Below are 22,367 nucleotides of genomic sequence, written 5' to 3' on the forward strand. Positions count from 1 at the left end.
GACTGGGCTCTACTCACCTCTATCTTCACAGCCTCTGTGATCAGGGGAGATTCTCACGGACAGTGATCAAGGAGTCTGTGTCAGGCTGGAGCAACAAGAAGGAAATGGACAATGCATTTAAAACGCAGATTCAGGCAGATACGGTAGAGCTGGCCTATAATCCTAGGATTTGAGAAGCTGAGGCAAAAAGGATGCCAGTTTGAGGCTAACTTGGGCTATCTTGCGAGAGCTTTCAACAAAACAACAATAACAACAACAAACAAACAAAGCAGACCCTGACAGCAGTTCCAGGCTATTTTGGTTGATTTGTAAGTTGTACTGGGATCTTGGTTTTTCTGAGCTCTAACTATGAGCTTCATGAAAGGGTATTTCAGTAAAGTAGAAGAAAAGAGCTCTGGAAATTCTGCCCAAGGGGACCACCTTTCATAGAAAGGCAGGAGAATCCCTTAGTCGATCAGATATTTTCTGCATGCCGCACACCTAGCCAGGGTGCTGAGAACTCTTAAGTTAGCATTGATTTGGGGGAGAGGGGTCCTGGCCATCTGTAACAGGCTTAATGTCCTCATCTGTAAAAGTGAGATGGTAATAATTGTAGTTCCCCTACAGGTTATTGTAAGGATTAAGTGAGATGATGCACATGAAATCAATTTATTAAGGAACCGTAACTCTTTGGAGTATAAACATGATGTGAGTTAATTTTCCACCTGAGCTCTCCTAGTTGTACTATGTGAAAGTATCCCCTCCCCATTTCTGGTAGGGTGATAGATTCTTTAGTAACATTTTGGTCTGATTCCAAGACTTTCTAGTAAGTTCCAGTTGTTAGAAAAGCTTCATTTGGTATTTAGCATTCAAGCCCTTTCTTTGGACTTTAGTCCTAAACATAATTCAAAGCTGTTTATTTCTTCCCCTCCCCCAGCAGACTGGGTTTTTCAGTGGCTCTAGTTTACCTGCCATGTAGTGGCTTCAGACAACGGCAAGTTTTATCATCTCACCATTCCTGTGGTGGCCATGCCAGGGTGAGGCCATGAATTAGCTAAGTTCAATACTTTGTCTTCCAAGGCTGAGATCCAGGTAGTTTTTGGGGTCATTAGTTCTGTCCACTTTACAGTGTGCAGCTTCCCTATGTCTGCTTGCCAGGGAGAGACTTTGGGGGGTGGGATTCCAGCAGGGCAGTGTAGAGGGTGGGAGCTGCAGTGATGTCTCCAGTGCCCACGCATGCATATCTTCACCCATCTACCTTTCTCTGGCCTAAGAGGGGGAGGGAGGCAGGAGGAGATCTGTTAATAAAGAAGATTTTCCTTTAGGTTAGTGTGTGAAATTCCAATCTTTCTTTCCTGAAAGACTTCCAAACGTTCAAGAGATTCTCATAGTCATTTTCACTTGGTTTGGAGAGAGGAAGCAGCAGCCCTGCTCACAGAGACGGAAGGTTCTAGCCCCCTCTGCTGAGCCTGTGCCTTCCCATTCTCCTCTCCTCTTAGTGTTCTTGGGTTTATGATAATGGCAGTGGCCAAAGAGGGTAGATAGGGGGTGTCATAGGGTTTCGGGTCCAGCCTTGACTGTGCAATTCTGGGATAACAGGAAGAGTTCCACTAAGCATCAGTTCTTGGTAAACCATGCTAAGGAAATGCTAACAGATCTTTTTACTCACAACTCAACCCTGGGTCCTTTTCTTTTGGAGCAGAACAAAAGACAGAGTGAATCAAGAGCATGGCTGCTGCTAAGACTCCATAAAACCCCTTGAGTTGAATACGCTCAGTCTTCAAGCCTGGTGTGTCTGCATACATGTGTCCTATGGTAGGGCAGAAATGAGGTGAGGGGAGCTATGGGGACACCTTTGCTGATTCTGTCCTCCACTGCCCCCAGAGCTGGTATGAAAGATTGGGGTGAAGCTGAAGTTCTCTGAAATTCACAGTGTTCATGAAGATAAAAATGGCTGCCTCTTCTTAACTAGAATGCATTTCTCAGCCTCCTTTGCAGACAGGTGTGGCCAAAGGCCCACATTCTGGCCAATGGAAGGCAAGAGGGGATGTGGACCACTTCCAGCCCTGTCCAAAGTATTTTCCTTTTGTGAGGTCCTGTTGCTCTCAAACAAGGTGAATTTGGAAGCTATATGCTAAGATAGCTTCTTTTAGCTCTGCTAAAAGAAGGGCGGAAGCCAGCCGCCAGTGGCTTACACCTGTAATCCTAGCTACTCAGGAGGCTGAGATCTGTGGATTCAAGTTCAAAGCCAGCCTGGGCACTAAAGAAAGTGAGACTCTTTTGGAGGGGAGTGGGAGGGTCATGAGGCTTGAACTTGTCCTGGGCACTGTCCCTGAGCTCTTCAGCTCAAGGCTACTACCCTATCCTTGAGCCAAGCCCCACTTCCCGTTTCCTAGAGGTTAATTGGAGATAAGAGTCTCACGTCCTCGTTCCTAGGCTGGCTTTGAACCTTGATTCTCAGATCTCAGCCTCCTGAGTAGCTAGGATTACAGGCGTGAGCCACTGCACCCAGCGAACATGAGACTCTTATTGCCAATTAATCACTAGAAAAACGGGAAGTGGGGCTGTGTCTCAGGAGTAGGGCGGTAGCCTTGAACTGAAGAGCTCAGGGACAGTGCCTAGGCCCAGAGTTCAAGCCCCACTTACCCACCAAAAAAAAGAATAGGAAGGGGAGCTGTGGCTCAAAGTGGTAGGGTGCTACCTTGAGCAAAAGAGCTCAGGTTCAGAGTTCAAGCCTTACAACTGACAAAAAAAAAAAAGAAAAGAAAAAAGAAAGAAAGGAACCTGGATCCTTGAGTCACCCTTCCTGAAATGCCAGTTAGGTGAGTGAAAAACAGCTGTAGGATGTTGACATTGCAGTTATGGGGTATGTATGTTACAGCAGCTGGCATTGTCTTCACCAGTTCAAATTTTCACATAATGAGAAAATGGATGCAGCCGTATAGTCCATGCTTTAAGAATTTCTGGGAGTCTTTCGTTTACTTGCTATGCTCTATAAAGTACACACAATGTTTTAATTCCACTTCACAGAAAGGTTTTCTTTCTAAATCCTCTTAAGGGGCCTTCTCTATTTAAAAAAAAAAAGGGGGCCCTTTATAGAAACTACTACTTAGCATTTTTGGAACTTGTTATCCTATTCAGCAGAGTCTAAGTCAGGAGGCTTTGAACTTGGACAATTACTGCTCTTGATTAACAACAAGAACTGATGAGTTGGCCTTTCCAGTGTGCTAAGCAAACTCAGCCAAGCAGAAAATATCACTGAAGGGGAAACAACGGGAAGTGATTTTCTTGGTTACATTACAGCCGTCTCGATATTTACACATGTTTGTGGATAATGTGGGCACCTCTACTGCTTGTGTGCCCTTCTAGATGATACTGTTCGGCGTGAATCAGCATCATTTCCTGAGCTACAGACATCATCTAGGACTGCAGGAAGACAGCCATGGGGAAAAAAAACCACAGAGCTGTGGAATGGTCAGGCTGTTCCTCAACGTCCATTTTGACCCCTTCAAGTCCAGGTCCCTCAGGGACCCTCAGGTCCCTCTGGATCTAGAGATAAACAGGCAGAATGTATATAGACCACGTTATCCTGGCATAATAGCCCCCCTGCCCCAGCCTCCTGCAAGCTGAGTTTAAAGGTGTATGCCACCATACCTAGATCCCAGGTATCCTTTTTAATAACATTCTGTGAGCTTGATTATGTTTTAGTCTTGTATTGACTGTATACTAGTATTTAGCATGGGCTCATTTGTAAATGATCTATGTATGCATTCATCTGTGAATTATCCCCATGCTTCTGTGGAGGAAGGTAGTATTTTTCATATAATTACCTACAACATTTTTATGTATTAAGGCAATTGTGCCTTTTCATGTTTCAAAGATTTTTTCCCCCAAATTTTCAGAAAGCCTTTGTGTTTTGTTCATTTCTTTAGATGCATAGACGTAAGATAAAATTAAGTAGCTAAATATGTTAATCTTTTCCTTTGAGACTTTACTCATTTAGAAGCTTTTCAAAGTTGTAATTCACATGAAGACTTAAAATATGTGAGTATGTATAATACTACTAGTTGGTGTGTGTGTGTGTGTGTGTGTGTGTGTGTGTGTGTGTGTCTGCCAGTCCTGCAACTTGAATTGAGTCCAGGGCACAGCCCCTGAGATTTTGTGCTCAGGTTAGGGCTCTACCACTTGAGCCACAACTTCACTTACAGCTGTTTTTGTGCTACTTTGGGGGATTAATTGGAGGTTAGAGTCTCCCCAGCTGGCTTCGAACCCAAATCCTCAGATTTCAGCCTCCTGAGTAGCTAGGATTACAGGAGTGATCCACTATACCCGGATAACACTTCTAGTTTTATGAAAACTTTGTGTGTGTGTGTGTGTGTGTGTGTGTGTGTGTGTGTGTGTGTGTGTGTGTGTGTGTGTGTGTGTGCGTATCATGGGGCTTGAACTCTGGCCCAGGGTGCTGTCCCTGAGCTCTTCAGCTGAAGGCTACGACCCTACTCCTGAGCCACAGCCCCACTTCTCATTTTCTAGTGATTGGTTGGAGATAGGAGTCTAGAAGTCTTTAATGCCCCAGCTGGTTTTGAACCCTGATCCTCAGATCTCAACCTCCTGAGTAGCTAGGATTGCAGGCATGAGCCACCATGCCTGGCCGAAAACTTTTAAAGTAACTCCTTCATCCATCTAGAATTAATTGGGACACAGAGTGTGAGGTGCAGATCTTCCTGGGGGGTTGAGCCTGGGGAGGAGACACCTCCGGAGTGGACAAACAAGGACTCCAGTTTCCTGGGTAAAGACAGTGTTGGATAGGCAAAAGTAAGGTTAAGATGCAAAGAACAGATCCAGACTGTGTTGGGATTTGGGGGTCTCTTTCTTCTCAAGTGGTGCTATGGACTACAGGGCTTCGTTCCTCTGGTACCTCAGAATGGGACTGCATTTGGATGTGAGGTTTTTAAAGAAGTCATTGGGTCAAATTAGGTTGACCCAATGCAGGTGCTGCTCTGTATTGGGTACAGACACATGGAAGACTCTGTGAAGGCCCAGAGAGAAGGCAGCTGTCCACAGACCGAGAGGCCTCAGAAGATCCAGCCCTGCTGCCACCTTGATCTTGGACCTCCAGCCTCTAGAACTTTGAAACACAAACAGATGTTAAATAAGCCCCACCTGTCCCGTGGCACTGTGTTATGAATCCTTGAGAACAAGTACAGAAAGACTGTGTGCCCTCAGTGTTCGCAGGGCTGGCCCTGGCCAGGCTCATTGCCATGTGCTAGGGCAGGACTTGAGTCTGCAGCTGCCCAGCCTCCCGACTTCATCTTAAATGTGATGGTCCAATGTCTCACCCAGAGAGCACTGGGAGGCAGTTCGCTAGGGAGCCATGGCAGAGCTGAGTCACCGCTCAGCAGCCCAGCAGGAGCTGAGGCTGCCAGCTGTGCAGAGGCTCCTTTGACCATCAACCCCTGTAGCTGCCCTGGCTCCCTCCTCCTGGAGCTGCCTTATGTGATAGGAAATAGCATGAGTCCAGGCTGGCCCTCTCCTCAGATTCAGAACCCAGAGGTACTACAGAGCCTTCGAGGGAAGGCTTGGGAAATGGCCACAGGGCCTGGGTATTTCAGAAATACCATCTAGCACCTGAGCTCCCCTATACCTGGGGCTCTGCACATGCTGTTTCCTCTGCCTGGAAAGCTTTTCCTTCCCATGCTCTCTAAAATTTCCTGATCATTCCAATGGCATATCTCCTTTAAACAAGGGACTTACTAACAGAGTGAATAATACCAAACATATTTTGTCTGAGGGGATGTAGGGATTCAGGAGAGGAGGAGAGACAACTGGAGAGAGGAAGAACAGGTAAATGTAGCCATAATATTCCATGTATATAGGTGAAAATGGGACAAGGTAACTTGAGCGAGACAGCTGGGGGGCGGGGAGAATAATGGAAGGAATGACATTGTTGAAGATGCATTGTGACCATAAACTGATGTGTTGAATTAAAACTCCTTTGTACAACTACTTAAGATAATTGCTGTTGAAATTGTGCTCTCTTTTCGTGGGTCCATTTAAAAGCTGTCTCTCTCACGGAGTCTTTCCTGACTACCTCTCTCTCAACAGAATATGATCCTTCCTCTGGCCCATACTTCTTTATCTTGTGCCATCAGATGCCCCAAATTAAAATACACACCACACCTGTCTCAGACACTGTGCTCCTGTTTGTTTCTGCATCCTGTCATCTTCCACTACTGAACAGTTGAGAAGACAGCTTGGAAGAACTCCACATTTGTCATGGGGAGAAAACCTGCCCCACAATTCATAACACATACTCTCACAACACTGAGATTGTATTTCTATTACGCAGATGAAGAAATCAGGATTTCTAAAAGTTGAGAAAGTAAAAACTGACCATCAAAGCACTGAAGCTGACACTCCCAGCCAAGGCCCTTAAGAGGCTTTTCTTTCTGCCCAATGTCAGCCTCATACGACCCTTATGGGTCATTTCTGTACCCACAACTGTTGGGGCCTGGCTCTAGAGGGTGTATGAGGAAAGAAAGAACCCCCTGCAAGCTTCAACCTCCCTTCCCACCCCTCTGTGGCTGTCAGCTGCAGGCCTTCCCTTGCCTCTGTGAGCTGTCAGGTGGGTCTGTACAGGAACAGGAAACAAGGAGATCAGGAACAAGAATCCTGCCTCACTTGTTCCCACAGGTTTGGGGTTCAATTTTCATTCCAAATCACAGCTGCTTCTCTCTGAAGTTTGTATTCGCAGGCAGAGAACTGGAAAGAAAGAAGGGCTGAACTCTGCTGTGGCGTACGACTCTCTGTGTCCCCTAGGAATCATCTTCGTCACCATCTATTGCAGAAATGAATGAGAGCCGTGCAGCAAACTTTATTAAATATGAATGAGTCGCAGTCCACAGCCCCTGTGCGGTCACTCACCCACTCCATCTCTGGCAATTACTGAGTTGCACACACTGTGCCAAGGGGCGCAGCGGTCCCTGCCTGCCCTTGCAGACTGACATCACCTGGCAGGGGTAGCACTCCGGTCTGTAGCTTCCCTGCCCCCTGATGAAAAGCCACCTCTGGGCTCCCATGTGGCTAGAATGCTCCATTCGAGAGGCCTGGACACCTCCCACAGAACCACAGTGGACTTGGGCCTCTGAGCCCAGGTGAACAGAGCCTGTGCTTTGGGGTCTCAGGACAAGGTCTCCTGGCGTGAGTGCCTTCTGATTTCTATCTGCTTATATTTAAGTTCTAGGAAGTTAAGCCAAGCTAACCATTCTTACAAGAAGTAGTTGCACGGTCAGTTTGATGTTAGTACGGTCTTTAATGACCCTTGCACTGCTGTGATCCCTACCTAGGGCTGAGAACAGAGTAAAGGGCTCAACTTGAGGAATGAGAGGGTTAATATTGACCATTTTGTAGATCAAGAAGTTGAGGTTTGCAGTTGGAGATATGGCTCAATTGGCAAAGCGCTAGCCAATAGGCAAAAACATCAAGTACTGAGATTAAATCCTGGTTTTAAACCAAAACAAGAAAAGAAATTGACATTAAAGAACTTGGTCAAGATTCCTCAGCTAGTGAGTATTGCACTAAGAGTTACCAATGTACAAATGTGTGTGTTGGAGGGGGCGGGTTTCACCATCTTCTACCCCACCACACCAGTTGGCAGCTTGCCTGGGAGCCTCTCTGCCCCCTCCTTCTCTCCAGGCCAGAGTCCAATGGCTTGAATGTCTAGATTTGGCTTTGACCCTAATCAGGAGTCATCAAATATCCCACAATCCCATGTGGTTTTAGTCCAAGTATCCAAGACCATGTGTGGATTAGCAAAACAAATGGATCGAATTCTCTTCCTGAACTTAAAAAAATTACTTTTATTTTAGGAACCAATAAAATTATGGCAAATATTTACAAATAATTATCTCACATAAAAGTTACATAAAATCAATTCTTCACAAGTAACAGTCACTCATGATAAGACACACAGATACTGAAGCTACGCCAATCTTATTGCATGTTTCTCCAACTAATCTAAAAGAAAAGTGTTGTAGCCAACCATTTAACTTAAAACCACAAATTCCAGGTTTGACAGGAAAAAAAACCCTTAAAAACAAAACAAATTGAAACCAGCTTCCCACCCCAGTGTCTTCCCAAGCCCCACCCCCAGCCCTGCCCTCCTCCCCACAAAAAAAAAAATATGTCCAACATCTTTGGCAAATTGGCACTGTTGTAATTACATTCAAATATTATTACACACAAAAGCAACACACATCACTAAGGAAAAAAAAACACACCAAGATTTCAAGTCAGTTATTTTCTACTAGAAAAAAAAGAATACAAAACATACACATTTTTAAGAAGCATTTTTTTTTCAATCTGTTGGAGACAGATCATCTCCCACTTTCAAAGGCAATTTAATTGTGGTTTATTTTTTGTTGTTTTTTTAATTTTAATTTTTTTTACAAGTAAGCGTCTATGCAGGCATCACAAACTTTGGCGGATATAGTAGATATGTATTTCTTTGATGCTGGAAGGTCAGATCCTAAGACAAAGTTAACTGTCTCAATGAATGAAAAAGCAAAATCCATGTATCTTCCTGGCAGAGAGCTCAATCTCCAAGATAATCTGCATTCCTAGAAACACAATGTCTAAAGGCTACTAGAGGGTGGAAAACCAGGGCATCCCAACCTAGGAGGCCCTGCCTGGGGTCCAGAAGTAGGGCTCTGGGAATTCCACGCCCTTACTGCTCACTACCAGTGGCTTGGGCCCGGGACATGGGTCTGCTCCTCCCTGAACCCCCTGGACAGGCTGCTGTCCAGTCTTCTCACCCTCGTGACCATGGAAAGGCAAGGAGAACTGGCAAGAATTGGCACAAGAAGACTCATCGCTCTGAGTTTCAAGTACATCCTAGCATTACGGTATGTGTGTGTGCAGGTATGCATGTGTCACCAAGAGCACGCTCCTGTGCACATGGGATGGAGGAAAAAGCCAGACTCTGAGGCTCTGAACTTTGTAAAATATTTAAAATAAGACTCTGGATGTATCTATTTTCTTTGTAGCTCTACAGCAATTAATTGCCTATTGATTGGTTGGGATGTTCATGGAATGTTCACTCTTCATTTCCTCAAATACAATAAAATAGTTTCATTAAAATGTATTCATGCTTGAAAATAAGGGCGCCATTAAATGCTTTCCTTTCTGTTCCACTCCAAGGGAAATGCACCATTTGTAAATCAAAAATCCATCATCCGAAATCATTTGTTTTTAATGGTGGTCCTTTTGGAGAAGATGAAGGACCTGACTGCAAGCGTGGCGAGTCTGAGGGACAAGAGCGATGCAAAACTGTGGCCAAGGGTCAGTGGATCTCAGGTGTGGTGGGTGAGGCTGAAACATGGCCATCCCTAGCCAGGTTCTAGAGTTAGAGAGGTGACACAGAACTGCTACCCTTACCCTTCCACTCTTACACACACACACACACACACACACACACACACACACACACACACACACACACACTGCCCAGAGAGAAATGGCAGCTACCTGCCCTCTGCCTCCTTCCACAGTTCAAGTAAGTGCACAACTTGAGTCTGACTCCACTGTGAGATCCACTGAGATTCCCTCAGGACAGAAGTGGTTGCTTTTCCTCTGCCTGTTGCTCAGGGGTCTAAAACATGAAAGATAGCTATCTAGTCCTACCAAAGAGTGGCTATTTAACCCATGACTTGGACATGCGCTCAGAACTCCTGGATAGAAACTGTGGAATGGCAGTGATGTGATTCTGAGGTCCCCTTCGCTGCTGGGGGCATCCTCAGTGCCAAGGCGTTATCAGAGAATAAAAAAGAGATGGCACCTGCCTTGCTCTCGGCCAACAGCCCGCTTTGGGGAAGCTGTGGCCTCAGCAGGAGCACAGAAAAGGGACTCCCCTGTCCTCTGCTGCCAGCTTCTGGCAGGGGTCTGACCATCACTGGAGAAACAGCCTAAGTTGACAGCAGAGAAGGTGTGAATTCACAGTGACACCCTCACAAATATACAAAGGGGAACCCTGAAGCCCAGGGACGACCAGGGACTCAGGGCTGACGAGGCCACTAGGAAGGGGGTGAAATCATCCAACTTTCCAATCATGGATTTTGCTGCCTTGCCTTGAACCTCTCCCAGGCCAAAAGAATGAAAGGAGTGCCAGCGTGCATGCAGCCCCCCCATGGGCCCCAAATGGGTGACAAGGCCAGGGCCAGTGCCCAAGAGATCTAGCCCCGAATCTTATGGGGTAAGCCCAGGCTAGCCCAGCCCTCGCCTAGCCAGGGTTTTTCTCTGCCCTCCCAAGAAGCTGTATTTCAGATACAGCCTATTTCCAGGTGTTTGTTGGGTGTGTTTGTTTTTAAGATTTGCTCCCCATGTTTAGAGCTAAATTCTAGCTGAAATGTCATCCACGAATGGGTGGCTGGAGCCAAGGCTGCTGAAGCCAAGGTAGGTCCTCTAGGATATGATTCCCCAAAAATGGATTTCACTCCTCAGTGCCCAGTCATCTTCTCTGCACAGCACCCCACATCCCACCACGAATGTCGTTGCACCCTCACCTACTTCTGAAGCCCAACTACTTTGCAAGAGTCCAGCATGAGGCCTGGCAGGAGAGCGAGGCCTGGGTGTGCCTGAGTCTGCCACTGTCTTTGTGTACAATTGGGAACCCATGCTCCCATCTTCTCCAAATGTGCACTGAAGAACAAAGCAAGTGAGGCAGAAAGGCACAGGCCGTAGAGATTAAGGGGAGAAGGTCACAAGCTGGTGGCCTGTGGGTTAGATTTGGCTCTTACATATTGCTTTCTTTCGGCTACGAGTGTTTTCAGGTGGATGCCTCTCAGTGGGGGAAGGAAATTGTTTGGACGTTTAGGGCCCCACTGTGCCATGCTGGCCTGTGTCCTGCCCAGAGGGTGAGGTCACACCACCTGCTGGCCAAGAAAGCAGTTAGTTTGGGGCCTTTGAGATCATGATCTGTGGTTTGGGCTCTTGCGGCATCCCAGGTCCAAGCTCAGGCAGTCCTATTGTCACAGTCAGTTCCCAAGCAGAAAGGGCAGAGAAAGAGAAAAAAGGAGGTGACATTGTCACTTGCGACTGTGCAAGTCAGAACTGGCCCTGGCAAGGATGGCATGGACTGGGACAAGCTCTGCCCTCCACTGAGCCTCAAGAGTGCCGCAGGGATGACTGCGGATGAAATCTTAGAAGCCATCGTGTGGACTGAGGCAAAGGCTTCTGGTTTCTGTATTAGTGGGTATGGTTCAGGATCATCCACTCCAGGCCCTTCTATCAGACCAGCTTCCAGGTTCTGGTCTTCCTTTCTCATTGTGCGGCTGGGGGTTTCCTGGAAGACTGAGGAGTGGGTGCCTCCAAGCCATATATTTCCACGACAGGAGTGGAACTCTGTGGGGATGGAGAGGAGCCTGGGGATCTGAGATTTCATCTCTAGCTGACCTAGAGAGCCCCAAGGTGTGAACTTGCCCATCTGTAAAATGAGCATCAAGGTCTTTGCCCCACGGGATAGTTGAGAATCATCCTACTGTACCGAGGTTCGTTACTTAAGTGTTAACTCTAACCAGGGCATTTCCATTAATATGGAAAGCGGTCATGGATTTGATAAAGCATCCAATTTTTCCAGGCTGGAACTAGATTCATGGTATGAAAATGTCCTTTTTCAAAAAGCTGGACTCTGGGGCTGAAGACCCATGGAGGACTCTCCCGGGCCTCCTGCCATTGTGCTAGTGAAGCCCCAGGCTTATGTTTTCTGTTCCGAATTCTCTGGCATCTATTCAACAGCTTATGTCCTTTGGAACTCTCCTCAGCAATCCCCCCAGGCCGCTGTGCTGGCCAGCCTGGTAGCTGAGTCAGAGTACATGTGCAGGTTCAAGAACATCCCCGGGCATCTATGTGCTCTTGTGCTTCTGCCTGGCAGCCCAGGAACCCTGTGGTTGTCTAGTAAATACAAATCCAACGTGAGTTCAAGCTTTGGGAGAGAGGGGAAGAGCATGGAAGGAGCTCACCAAGGGGCAAGATTGAGGCAGGATAGAACTGGGGCTTAGGAAGGCCGGGTGGACTTTGCAGAAGAAGGGTAGTGTGCGCCTTAGGTTGCTGGTTCAAGGCCTGAAGCTATAAGCATCAGCATCCAAAGATGTGGGTGCATGTCATTCTAAGAGAGGAGGGGTGGGGAGTGGGGACTAAGAGGCCCATGCTGAAGACCCTAACTTGTCCTGTTAGAGGGAAGGGGAACGAAGGAGCAGCCAGATCATGAACCTTCTTCTATCTCACCTGGTAGGTAGAAGCTGGTGCCACTTCAGCCCAGCTTTGGAGGTGGCCACTGTCCCCAGCTGCCTCCCTTCTTTGCACAGCAGTTTCCCCTGATGGTGTGCCTGCCCTGAGCTCCCTGGACCACACCACTGGTGACAAGGATTGCCCAGAAGTTCTAACAGAGCAGCTCCAACAGGAGCATTGGGCCCGGAACCATCTCCTACTGCCCTCACTGTCAATGTCTCTCCTAGGATGTAGGTAGATGGGGTGACAAGGCTTTCTGTGTGCTGCAGGTTAGGGGTCAAGCTCCAACTCCCACCTTGCCAGTCACTGTTTGGGGATTCCACTTTGCTGAACCTCCATTTCCTCTCCTATCCTCCCATGTCATAATAGTTCTGAGGGACAAAACACTTGGGGGTGGCCAGAAGAGGTCTGCTCTATCTCCTCAGGTTTCTCCAAGCCGGGCCTCAGTGCCCCTAGGGGAGATGACTTGGGTCTCCTTGAAGGCTCTTCTAGTTCCCATCCTCAGGGGATCTTGCTTCCCGTTTGATCTTAACATTAGCAGTTGCTTACTCAGAAATGGAGGACTTACCCCAGACCACCCTGCTGCAGCTCCAGACCCATGGGAGGGAGCAAGAGGGGAGACGGTGGTTAGGTGACCCTGCAGTTCCGAGGCAGTGAAGGCTCAGAAAGGCAAAGGGCCCAGTCTGAGGTTCTACAGTAAAGCAGAGGTGTGGCCAAGACAAGACCTGCCAAGCCTAACGATGGGCAGGCTCTCTCTTCCCTAGTTCTCTGAATAGATACCAAGGACATGGTCACACAGAGATAACTAAGCCCCTTGTCACTGCTGTCATTCTGCCAGTGGTTTGGAGAAAGTTGGCAAGAAAGTCTACAAAAGGAACAAAGACCAGGTGAAAAGATAGGGGTGCCTGGTACCCCCATGTCCCAACCACTCCCAGGTCATACACTGGTTCCTCAATGCTTTTGGTGACACACCCCCAATGGGGCTGTACTCTGTCACCCACATCTTCTCCAGTGGCTTCCTCTGGCAGAGTCACTCACAGTGACCATCTGGTCCCTTGTACCAACAGGTAGCCCTGTACTGTGTGAGGTTAGGCACCCACCTCCCAGCCCCAGCACGCCATGCCCAGCTCCATGGGAACTGGGAAGGCTGGCCCAAGAAGCAGCTCCGAAGTGCTGGCTGACCCTTGTAGGATGCTGTGGTCCTTGGTGAGGGTGCAAGTCCTTTTTGTCATCACTGTCTGTATCACGGCAACAGGCTTGCTCAGATTCCATTTGCTGGGATCCTGGGGGGTGGGTGAAGCATGGGTATCCACAGTGATTCGAACCTGCACATGCCCCAGAAACCATTGCAGTTCAGTTCAGCGGCTTCTAGGGCTGTAGAGGTTGGGAGAGCATCAGACCTCCTCCTTGGCTGGAGCAGATCGACTCCTGATCCCACCCAGCCTGAGAGTCAAAGTCCATGAGAGCCTTCCAGATAGTTCTCTACGAGTCCTTCAGTCTGGAAAAGGGCAGCACGTGCTGCAGTGGCCCCAGGGAAATGGAGGCTGGAAGCCTGGGCATCTCCCCTAGGTATGTTCTTCTGGGGAAGCTTGTAGCCCCGTGAGTCTCCTATGCATTACAGAAGCAGGGGTGAGCGGAGGCTGTGGTCCTCAGTCTCGAGGACAGTTTATAAGCTCACCTGACAGGGACACCCAGGGCAGAGTGGGCACCTGTGCACAGGTCAAAGATACCCTGTGACACACAAGGAGTAGAGGATCAGGATGCATCGTGGGGTGGGCAGTCTCTCAGTGGGACCCTCAGCCCCACAGAGAAGCAAGAAGGTATTTACATGGGTGTTGTTGAAGCAACAGAAACTAGCTTTCCTTCCCAAGCTTGTGGTGGTGAGATGAACAGATGGTCAGATCGCTGGGGGACTTGACAGGCTGGGCTGGGCTCAGTGGTCTACAGAAGAGACTGTGGCCATTTAGAGAAGTTGATCGATTGACTCTTGAAATGAACAAGGGTCCAGAAATCTAACAGCTCTACCATGGAGCCCAAATCCCTGGCAGGAAAGGGGAGAGAGTTTCAGGTATGCAGGGCAGGGGTACGTGTGGATGGTCTTCTTGGGCCCCGCTCACTGTTGGAGTGGGAGGCGGGAGGCTAGCTCCCTCCGTGATATGTGTGGTAAGTGCTTGGCGCCTGCCTGGCTCCAGTGTCAGTGGCGGTCGTAGGCAGTGGCAGCTGCGGGCGGGGCAGCTCCTCGGGCAGCAGCGCTGTAATAGTAGGGGGAGCCTGGAAGAAATAAGAGAAGGTACTGAGGTTGGACCTGGGGTATACTCTGTCCACCAGTCTCCCCACTTCTGCTTCTTCCACTTCTCGCCCAGCTCAGGCTCTATCCCAATATGTTTCCTGAAATGCAAGTCCAATCCAGGGTTGCCCTCCATATTTCAAGGCTCCTTGCCAGTTAGATCTGGATGGCATACTGGGTCCCTCAGGTCTAATCTGTCTCCTTCTGTAAATGACCTTCTGGACTCGGCCTTGACCCTTTCTTTTGTGTTGTCTGTGTCTGTATCCCTGCTAACGTGGCAGAGCTGAGAAGCTGCCACAAAGATGACTCTGTGACCCACAAACTCTAAACTATTTACTATTGGTCCTTTGTAGAACACGTTCATTTCAGGCGGCAGTGGGGGCCTGAGCTGTCAGTCATACATCACTTGTTTGCAGGGACTAGAAGTTTCCTTCCTCAGGTGAGGTGAGGTGAGGTGAGGATTATTCTGAAATCTCACCTACATCCAAACCAGTATTTGTAGTTCTCACACATGTCCTAACTGGAGGCTAAGTCAGGGGGTGTGGTGGGAGGAGGGGTCAAGTTCTACCACTTCTTGGCTGTGAGACCTTGAATAAGTGACTTTACTTCCCTGAATCTTCGTTTTTCCATCTGCAGAAGGGATCACATTAGGGTGATGGTGAGAGGATATGAAGGTACTTTAGAAATGGGCACTTTCCTACCCATTACTTTTAATTCCTACACCAGTCCTATCAGGTAGGAACAATTATGGTCTCTAGTTTATGGATGGGGAAAGTGATCCATGAGGAAGGCAGACCCCCATTAGCTGATACCCTTCTTCCCTCATCGCCCTCTGGAGTGCAGTGTGGCCTCAGGCAGGAGTGACGGTAGGGCCCTCTATGTGTCCATGCCTCACCGTGCTATGCCAGAAGCCATGAATATCAATTCTGCCCGAAGATTTCCCCAAGACCAAGCTTCCTGCTGCTCTCGTGGTCACCTCCTTAGCAAGTCTTTCTCTTAGTGGTAATGGATAGCCTGAGGACAGTCCCTTACAGAACAGCTGCAGTGCCCACTTGGCATCATGCATGAGAATGGGCCCCGGGGTGGGGGAGGGCAGGTGGGGGGAGTCACCCCTGTAGGACAAGGCAAGGCTCACAAGAGGCCTGGAAGAGACAGAGAGTGGATGGACCATCTACCAGAGGCTCCCTGGCAGACTCTCCATTCCCACCCGCCCAGCTACCTCTCACCCTCAGCTCCAGCTCCCCAATCCTCGAGCCTGATCTCAGCCAATCCAACCAGTGGCCTCTGCTGAGAGTTTGTATTTAGCGTGAAAAATGAAAACATCACCTCACAAAGCACTCTGTCTTTCTGGTGCCCATTAGGCTTCCAGATAAAATAAACTTGTCCTTTCTTCTGTCATTTTTCCTCTCTAATTCACATTATCATCAATTTACTTCTTGACACAGTCATTCCCGCCTGGCTCCCTCTCTAATCCCTTTAAGGCCACAGTCACTCCCATTCTAATCCTAATTGACCACTCTCACTCCACCAGCCCCATCTGCCCCTCCTACTTCTGCAGCTCCATTGCCAGGCTGGGGCACTGAGTGACAGACACTCTGGCTGGGGAGGGAAGTTGTCCAGAAGCCAGCATCCTTCTCCTTCATTAGATGGCATTGCCAAGCTTTGCCATGGTAGGGAAGGAACTTTCAACCAGGCTGGTGGAGGTGAGGTGGGTGGGGGAGCCTGTGTCAGGCTGTGGGAGTAGGAGCCAGTGATGGGCCGGCTGTGATGGGGCTGTGTTGTGTGTGCACACACCCATGCCCACAGCTCTTACTGAGCCAGCAGGAGCATCATAGACCACTGAAAATGATCCAGCACCCCTGCAAACCTCCCTGTGATCACAGAAACCACCAATCTAAGTTTTCCTGGATGGAACCTTGTGGTATTCATTTAATCCAACCCTAGAAGAGGGGAAGAGTAGCCTGGTAGATGCAAATGGGCCTAGAGTTGGTTTCAAAGCTTTGGTTGGGCTCTGGCTCTCCTGAGGTAAGTGCTGAGGGCTCAGGGTATATTTTAAGATACTGCTTTTATACCTGAGTCAGCTGGGACTATGACTGGTTAGCAGTCTGCCTAGGATTCCCTATGCTGTGGCCTTGGGCAGCTCTGGGCCACTCCTCATACTTGTGGCTGGAAGTTCTGGTGGGTGGGGCTAGTCAGTGTTACCTCATCCCAGCTGCCTCTGCAGTTTGAGCTCAAACATATTATGTGGTTGCTACCAATTCCATTCTCTTGTGTCTGACCTTGACTGGGAAATAAGCAACCTGAGGAAGTAATCTAATGACTCCATTTATTGGGTGTGGGCGGTAAGGCCCCCATTCTGGGTGCTGGAGACAGAACTTTTGACACAGTCTCAAACTGGGCCATAGAGCAAGTAGCCATGGAGGGTTCCAGATGCAGTAAAAGGGACCATTTATAATAGAGTGGTCCCTTGATGTTGGCAAGCCCTGACGTGTCCCATGACTATCTGTTTTGTCTTTCTATAGATTCTGGGAAGCCCCAATCTCATCAATCTGTTTAGTGCTTACAGCCTACCGTGGAGTCTATTCTTTGCAATTAGATATCTGACTGATAATATTGGTGACTTGGTTTTCAAGAACAGAGGAGTCATCTTCTGCTCACACACAAGGCTGAGGACTCATGGGCATGAAGGAGGCATGGAGACTCTTTCCAGGCTACAGCACTGTTAAACTAAATCAGCCAAGGAAAGCAAGAGCTATCTCACGTGCTGCATCTGAATACACGGTCTGGAGTCAGAAGGAGGTCTTGTTCTGCCATTTCTATGCTATGTGACCTTGTGTGACTTAATGAACTCTTGTGAGCTTCATTTTCATCTGTATAATCTGCATAATCATCACTCTTCTCATTTGGAAAATGAGCTAACTTACATGAAAGGTTGAGCCCAGAGCTTGGTACAACTGATAGTTACATAGTCAAAGGGGGTTGAATTCTGATTCCTCTTCTTCCTTCTACTCTTTGATATCCTGAAAGGCCTTAAGTACCTCCCAGCACACACACACCTGCCTGAGCCTCTCTCCCCAGCCTAGGCAGAGCCTGTGTCTTCCTCACACCAGGCCTGACCATAGAGCTGTGACCCAAGCTCCATCATTAACTTAAACAGCAAAAGCCTCAGATGATTGACTGGTTCCACCCCTCAGATAGTGAGTGACATCTATAACTCTGGCCTACGCTTTGATCTCTTTTAGCTGGTGATTGACAGCTAGTTTTACATAAGTTCATGTCGACAAAACAAGTCTCTTCTTGGACTGTTGAAGGCCGATTTCCATCCTGTTGGTCTTTAGTGAAGGGGCCCAAATTCATTGATGATGTTCACAGATAAGACTGGCACAAACCATGAACAATCTGCAGCTTGAGGCTTAGTATTGGGCAGAGGCTGGGCACCAGCTAAGCTCTGGTGGCCTTGGCAAGTCTTCAACCACAGGGCAGTCCATTTCCAATGGAGTTGGCAGTGGCCGGTCTACAGCCAACATGACTCATCAAATACAGGGCTTCAGAGCTCTTAACAAGATGGCTCTTCAGGCAGCCAAGACCAATCCATCCAAGTTGGTGTCTATGCCTCTTATTCAGAGTTTTCAATATATTTAATGTTTCTTAAGAAATACAAGTTACTTGTGGATGGACCTTTTCCCTACCTTCCTCTTTCTCCCTTAGCACTTTTTCATTCTCTTTTTGCCTTCTACAACATTTTCTCTCATCCACAATATCTCAGGGAGGGATGAGGGCATAAGAAAAGTCCAAGCGGCATTTACTGCCCTCAGCTCTCCATAATGCTTCCCATATTCTGTGTGGATAAAACAAGCTACCCATTCCATGTCAGTGACTAGTCTTTGGGATGCTGGCTCAATGAGGTGGTCCACACAAGGTGGCTGATGGGTCCAGAGGCTGCATAGGCCTCTGCCAGTACTCACCAAGCAACCCCGGATTGGGGAACCTCCATGAGTCATTGTACGAGGAATACTGAGGATGGCTGTAAGGACTCCCAGAAAATTCACTCCCTGTAGGCAATGAGTAGAAAGAGAAATAGGAACCAAATGTCAAGTCAAGTTCAGAGAAGACTTTGAGTCCCAACCAGCTTGAGTGTCTATGGCCTTTGCCTCCTGTACGACCTGTGGGTATTTTGGGTAACTAATAGAGGCATTTCAAAGCCACGTTCCCACTAAGTGGTCAGATGATTGGCACTGTCTATTTCTCCCCCAACACCCTTTGCATCACTGAGGAGAAAATTAGCTTTCCATGTGGACACAGTGGAGTCACCACATGCTAGGTATTCCCAGGGGTCAACCTCTGACCCATCTTACAGACGAGGAGAATGATGCCTAGGTACACCTATGAAGCCCAAGGACCCGAGGGTAGATTCATTCATTCCCATGAACTCCATTCTACTGCGCTGTGAATCCCAGAGTAGCCATGCTTGGGACTTCAGTCCAGTTGGGGAGATGAGACACAAACCCGGACCTCTGCCTGGAGGATGAAGGTGGCACTCTGCTGACATGAAGGGATAAGCCAAAGAACCCCGTACACAAAAGAACAGTGGACCAAGGTCTTTTTGGCTCTGTTTTCTTGTTTTTGTAGAGCTGGGGTTTGAATTCAGGGGCATAGGCTTGCGAGGCAGGCACTCTACCACTACCCCTAGACTGATTTTTCTGAAGCTTCTGGGGTGCAGAAATTGTGGGTTCTTTCCTGCTAGAGATGACAGAAATTACTCAGCTTTAGGAAGGCCACCTGCAGCCCAAGCATGCCTCTACCATCCTCCCAAGAGGTCCCCTACAGGCCAAAGGACAGGAGCTTCCAGAAGAAACCAGACAGAGGCCAGATCAAGAGCCACCTTTTCTTCTTCTGTGGCCTCAGCCTACATTTGGGGCCCTGAGGACTTGGTCAGGCAAAGCTGGAACGCTAAGGCAGGGCTGAGGACCAGCCCCAATCAGCCTCCTCTCACCTCCACAGGCAACCAGGCAGAGTGTGTACACACACACACACACACACACACACACACACACACACACACACATACACACACACACACACACATGCACACACACACACACACACACACACACACACACACACTCCTGCTCAGGCCTCTCTAGGGGCTACTCCCAGCCTGACAGGCTGAGCCTTCCAATTCTCTGTTTTTTATGCCTCAGTGGTCAGGGTGTCAGGTTCTGGCATGCAGAGGGAGAGCCTGGTGACAGTGTTGGGCTGTACAGCCTGCTTCGGCATATCCATCAGCGCCACGTGCCTCCCCTCCTCAGGGGCAGGGTGGGGGATCAGAGAAACAGGAAAGCCTCAAGAGGGGGACAGAGTCCTCCTTGGCCCCTCTCTGAGTTCTGGTGCCAGTAGAGCTGCCCAATCAGAAGCACTTCCTAATAGCACTGTGCCAGGGCCTGGGGCATTAAGTTACCTTGGGCTAAAGTCATCTCTGTTAAAGAATATTTGGTTCTGCTGCCATGTCTAATTCCAAGGTTACTTCTTCCAGGAAGACTCCCTGGTTTCTAGCCCCTACAAGTCACAAGTTTACTAAGCTGGAATGAGTTGGGCATGTACTTGTTATTCATTCCTAAATTGGCACTGGCTGCTGCAGGCCTGCAGAGAGCCATCCATAGCTCCCACCTGTTGTGCAGGATATATGTGGCTAAGATGGTGCCACCACCCTCTCTCCACCCTGTCTCTGCCTATCTAGTCTTACAGTAGTAAGTGTAACGTTACCAGATGTCTTTTCTGGCAATCCCTCTTTCTTTCTTGCCCCTTCTCTGGCAGATCCATTCCCCTGCATCATCCCCTAGCTGTGGATTTGCCCTGCACTTCCATGACAGAGAAGTAAACGCTCAATAGGTTACAGGAAACACTGTGGCTCCCCGGAAATCCCCATGGTTCTCTTCTAGTCCTCCCTCGAGGGCTCATTCAAGTAGACCTTCCCTGTGGGAAGAGGACTGCCCTGACTGATCTCCCCTTCCTGTTGTTGTTCCCTCCACAGAGAATATCACATGCCAACCTGTCTTGTTTACCATACTTGTTTTGTTCTTCTGCCTCTTCCAGTAGGCTGTAAGTTCCTCCCGGGCAGAGAGCTTTCTAAGTTCCTATCTCCACCCTAACCTTCAGTACAAGGTGTGAAGGGAGGGAGGGAGGGAGGAAGGAAGGAAGGCAAGCAGGCAGGCACTGCTAGATCATACAGTATCACATTACTGGAACACATTTCTCTAACTCAGGTGACAGCTACCATGATTTCCATTATTAGACACCATAGCAAGGGGTGAATTGCATACCTGCTGCAAACCATTTCTTTCTAAGTTAATGCCTGCCTTGGTAGAGGAAATGAACCACCAGAACACTCTCTGCTGTTATGCTCAGGGGTATAGGGGGATGAGTGCCTGAGGCCTCTGTCCTGTGGGAGTGGTGTTTTCTGGGAAAGAGGATTCTGGTAATCGTCAATGACCTAGGATCTAGTCCATCTCTCTGGTGCGGACTCTGGAATTGTACCTGATTATCAAAAGAGCCATACATAAAGCCAACTGAATGTAGGGAGCTGTCTTGTATACTATAAGATACCGAGACGGGGCTGGGAGTTTAGCCTAGTGGTAGAGTGCTTACCTAGAATGCACAAAGACATGGGTTCGATTCCTCAGTACCACATACATTAAAAAAAAAAGCCAGAGTGCTGCTGTGCCTCAAGTGGTTAAGCTCTAGCCTTGAGAAAGCCCAAGCCAGGTTCTCAACCACTAAGGAGGGTACCTGTCTCTACATCTCACCTAACCTAGTCCCAAAGCTCCCTGGGAAGGGACAGACTACCTGAGTTTAAGACCATGTCCTTACTGCACTACATGGGTCTCAGTGAATCTGGCAGAGACTGAAAGCAAGGGCTTAGAGCCAAACTTTATGGGTTCAAATCCTGGTTGTGCCTTTTCCTAATCTGTGACTTCTACAGGTTACTCAACTCCTTTGTGCCTCAGTTTCCTCCTCTGTAAACTAGGGGCAATGAGCATATACAGGCACATAAAGGAAGCTCAGCAAATGTCAGCCATGACAACAAAGATCCCTTACTTATCACCAAGTTCTCCTCGGCACCCAGAATCTCATTCAACATCCTCAAAATCGTGTGACACTCATTCACAAGGTGAGAACAACTGCCTGCATCTCAAATGTAAGAAAATGGGCTTGTGGAACGTGGGGGCTGATCTTCCAGCCCATGGTTCACTTGCTTCTATGACACCACTTTCCTGCTCTAGTCCTCTCCCCATTTGTAAAAGTACAGTTTAGACCAAGTGAGTTCTGAAAGACCTTCCTGTCACTAAGTACATCCACTTAGCAGCAAGGGCCTGCTGTGCATAGCAGTACACTTGGGTTGGGTCCTTCAGGTTCCGGGCTCCAGTCCTTTGCTCCATGCACTCAACACACCATTGTCCTCACCTGCAAGGACACTCACTGCAAAAGCAATTTAGAAAAGCCGGGCATGAAAATTTCATATGGAATAATAAAAGACCTCGTATAACAAAAACAATTCTTAGCAGAAAGAACAGTGCAGGAGGAATTTCAATTCCAAACTTTAGACTCTATTACAGAGCTATAATTATCAAAACAGTTTGGTACTGGCACAAGAACAGGCCTGAAGACCAATGGAATAGAACTGAGGACCCAGATATTAACCCATAGATCTATGGCCACCTAATCTTTGATAAGGGAGCTAAAAAAAAAATAGAATGGAAGAAAGACAGCCTCTTCAACAAGTGGTGCTGGAAGAACTGGTTAAGCACCTTCAGAAAATTAAAGT

At 48.2% G+C, this 22,367-nt stretch overlaps 1 protein-coding gene across 2 annotated transcripts in view; it reads right to left on the reverse strand.

The window, feature by feature from the left end:
- Window positions 1–13,777: 13,777 nt before the first annotated feature.
- Pax5 (paired box 5) overlaps window positions 13,778–22,367 on the reverse strand; it is a 167,359-nt gene continuing 158,769 nt past the window's right edge. For both annotated transcript variants that reach the window (XM_090330268.1, XM_090330269.1), the window contains 2 exons: window positions 18,511–18,597; window positions 13,778–14,529 (listed from right to left, as the gene is read on the reverse strand). In XM_090330268.1, coding sequence (XP_090186394.1) covers window positions 14,453–14,529; window positions 18,511–18,597 — 164 coding nt within the window. In that variant the 3' untranslated portion in view covers window positions 13,778–14,452. The remainder of the gene's footprint in view (window positions 14,530–18,510; window positions 18,598–22,367) is intronic.

Source organism: Megascapheus bottae, chromosome 3 (genome assembly GCF_031878675.1).
Source record: "Megascapheus bottae isolate mThoBot1 chromosome 3, mThoBot2.hap1, whole genome shotgun sequence".
Classification (NCBI taxonomy): domain Eukaryota; kingdom Metazoa; phylum Chordata; class Mammalia; order Rodentia; family Geomyidae; genus Megascapheus; species Megascapheus bottae.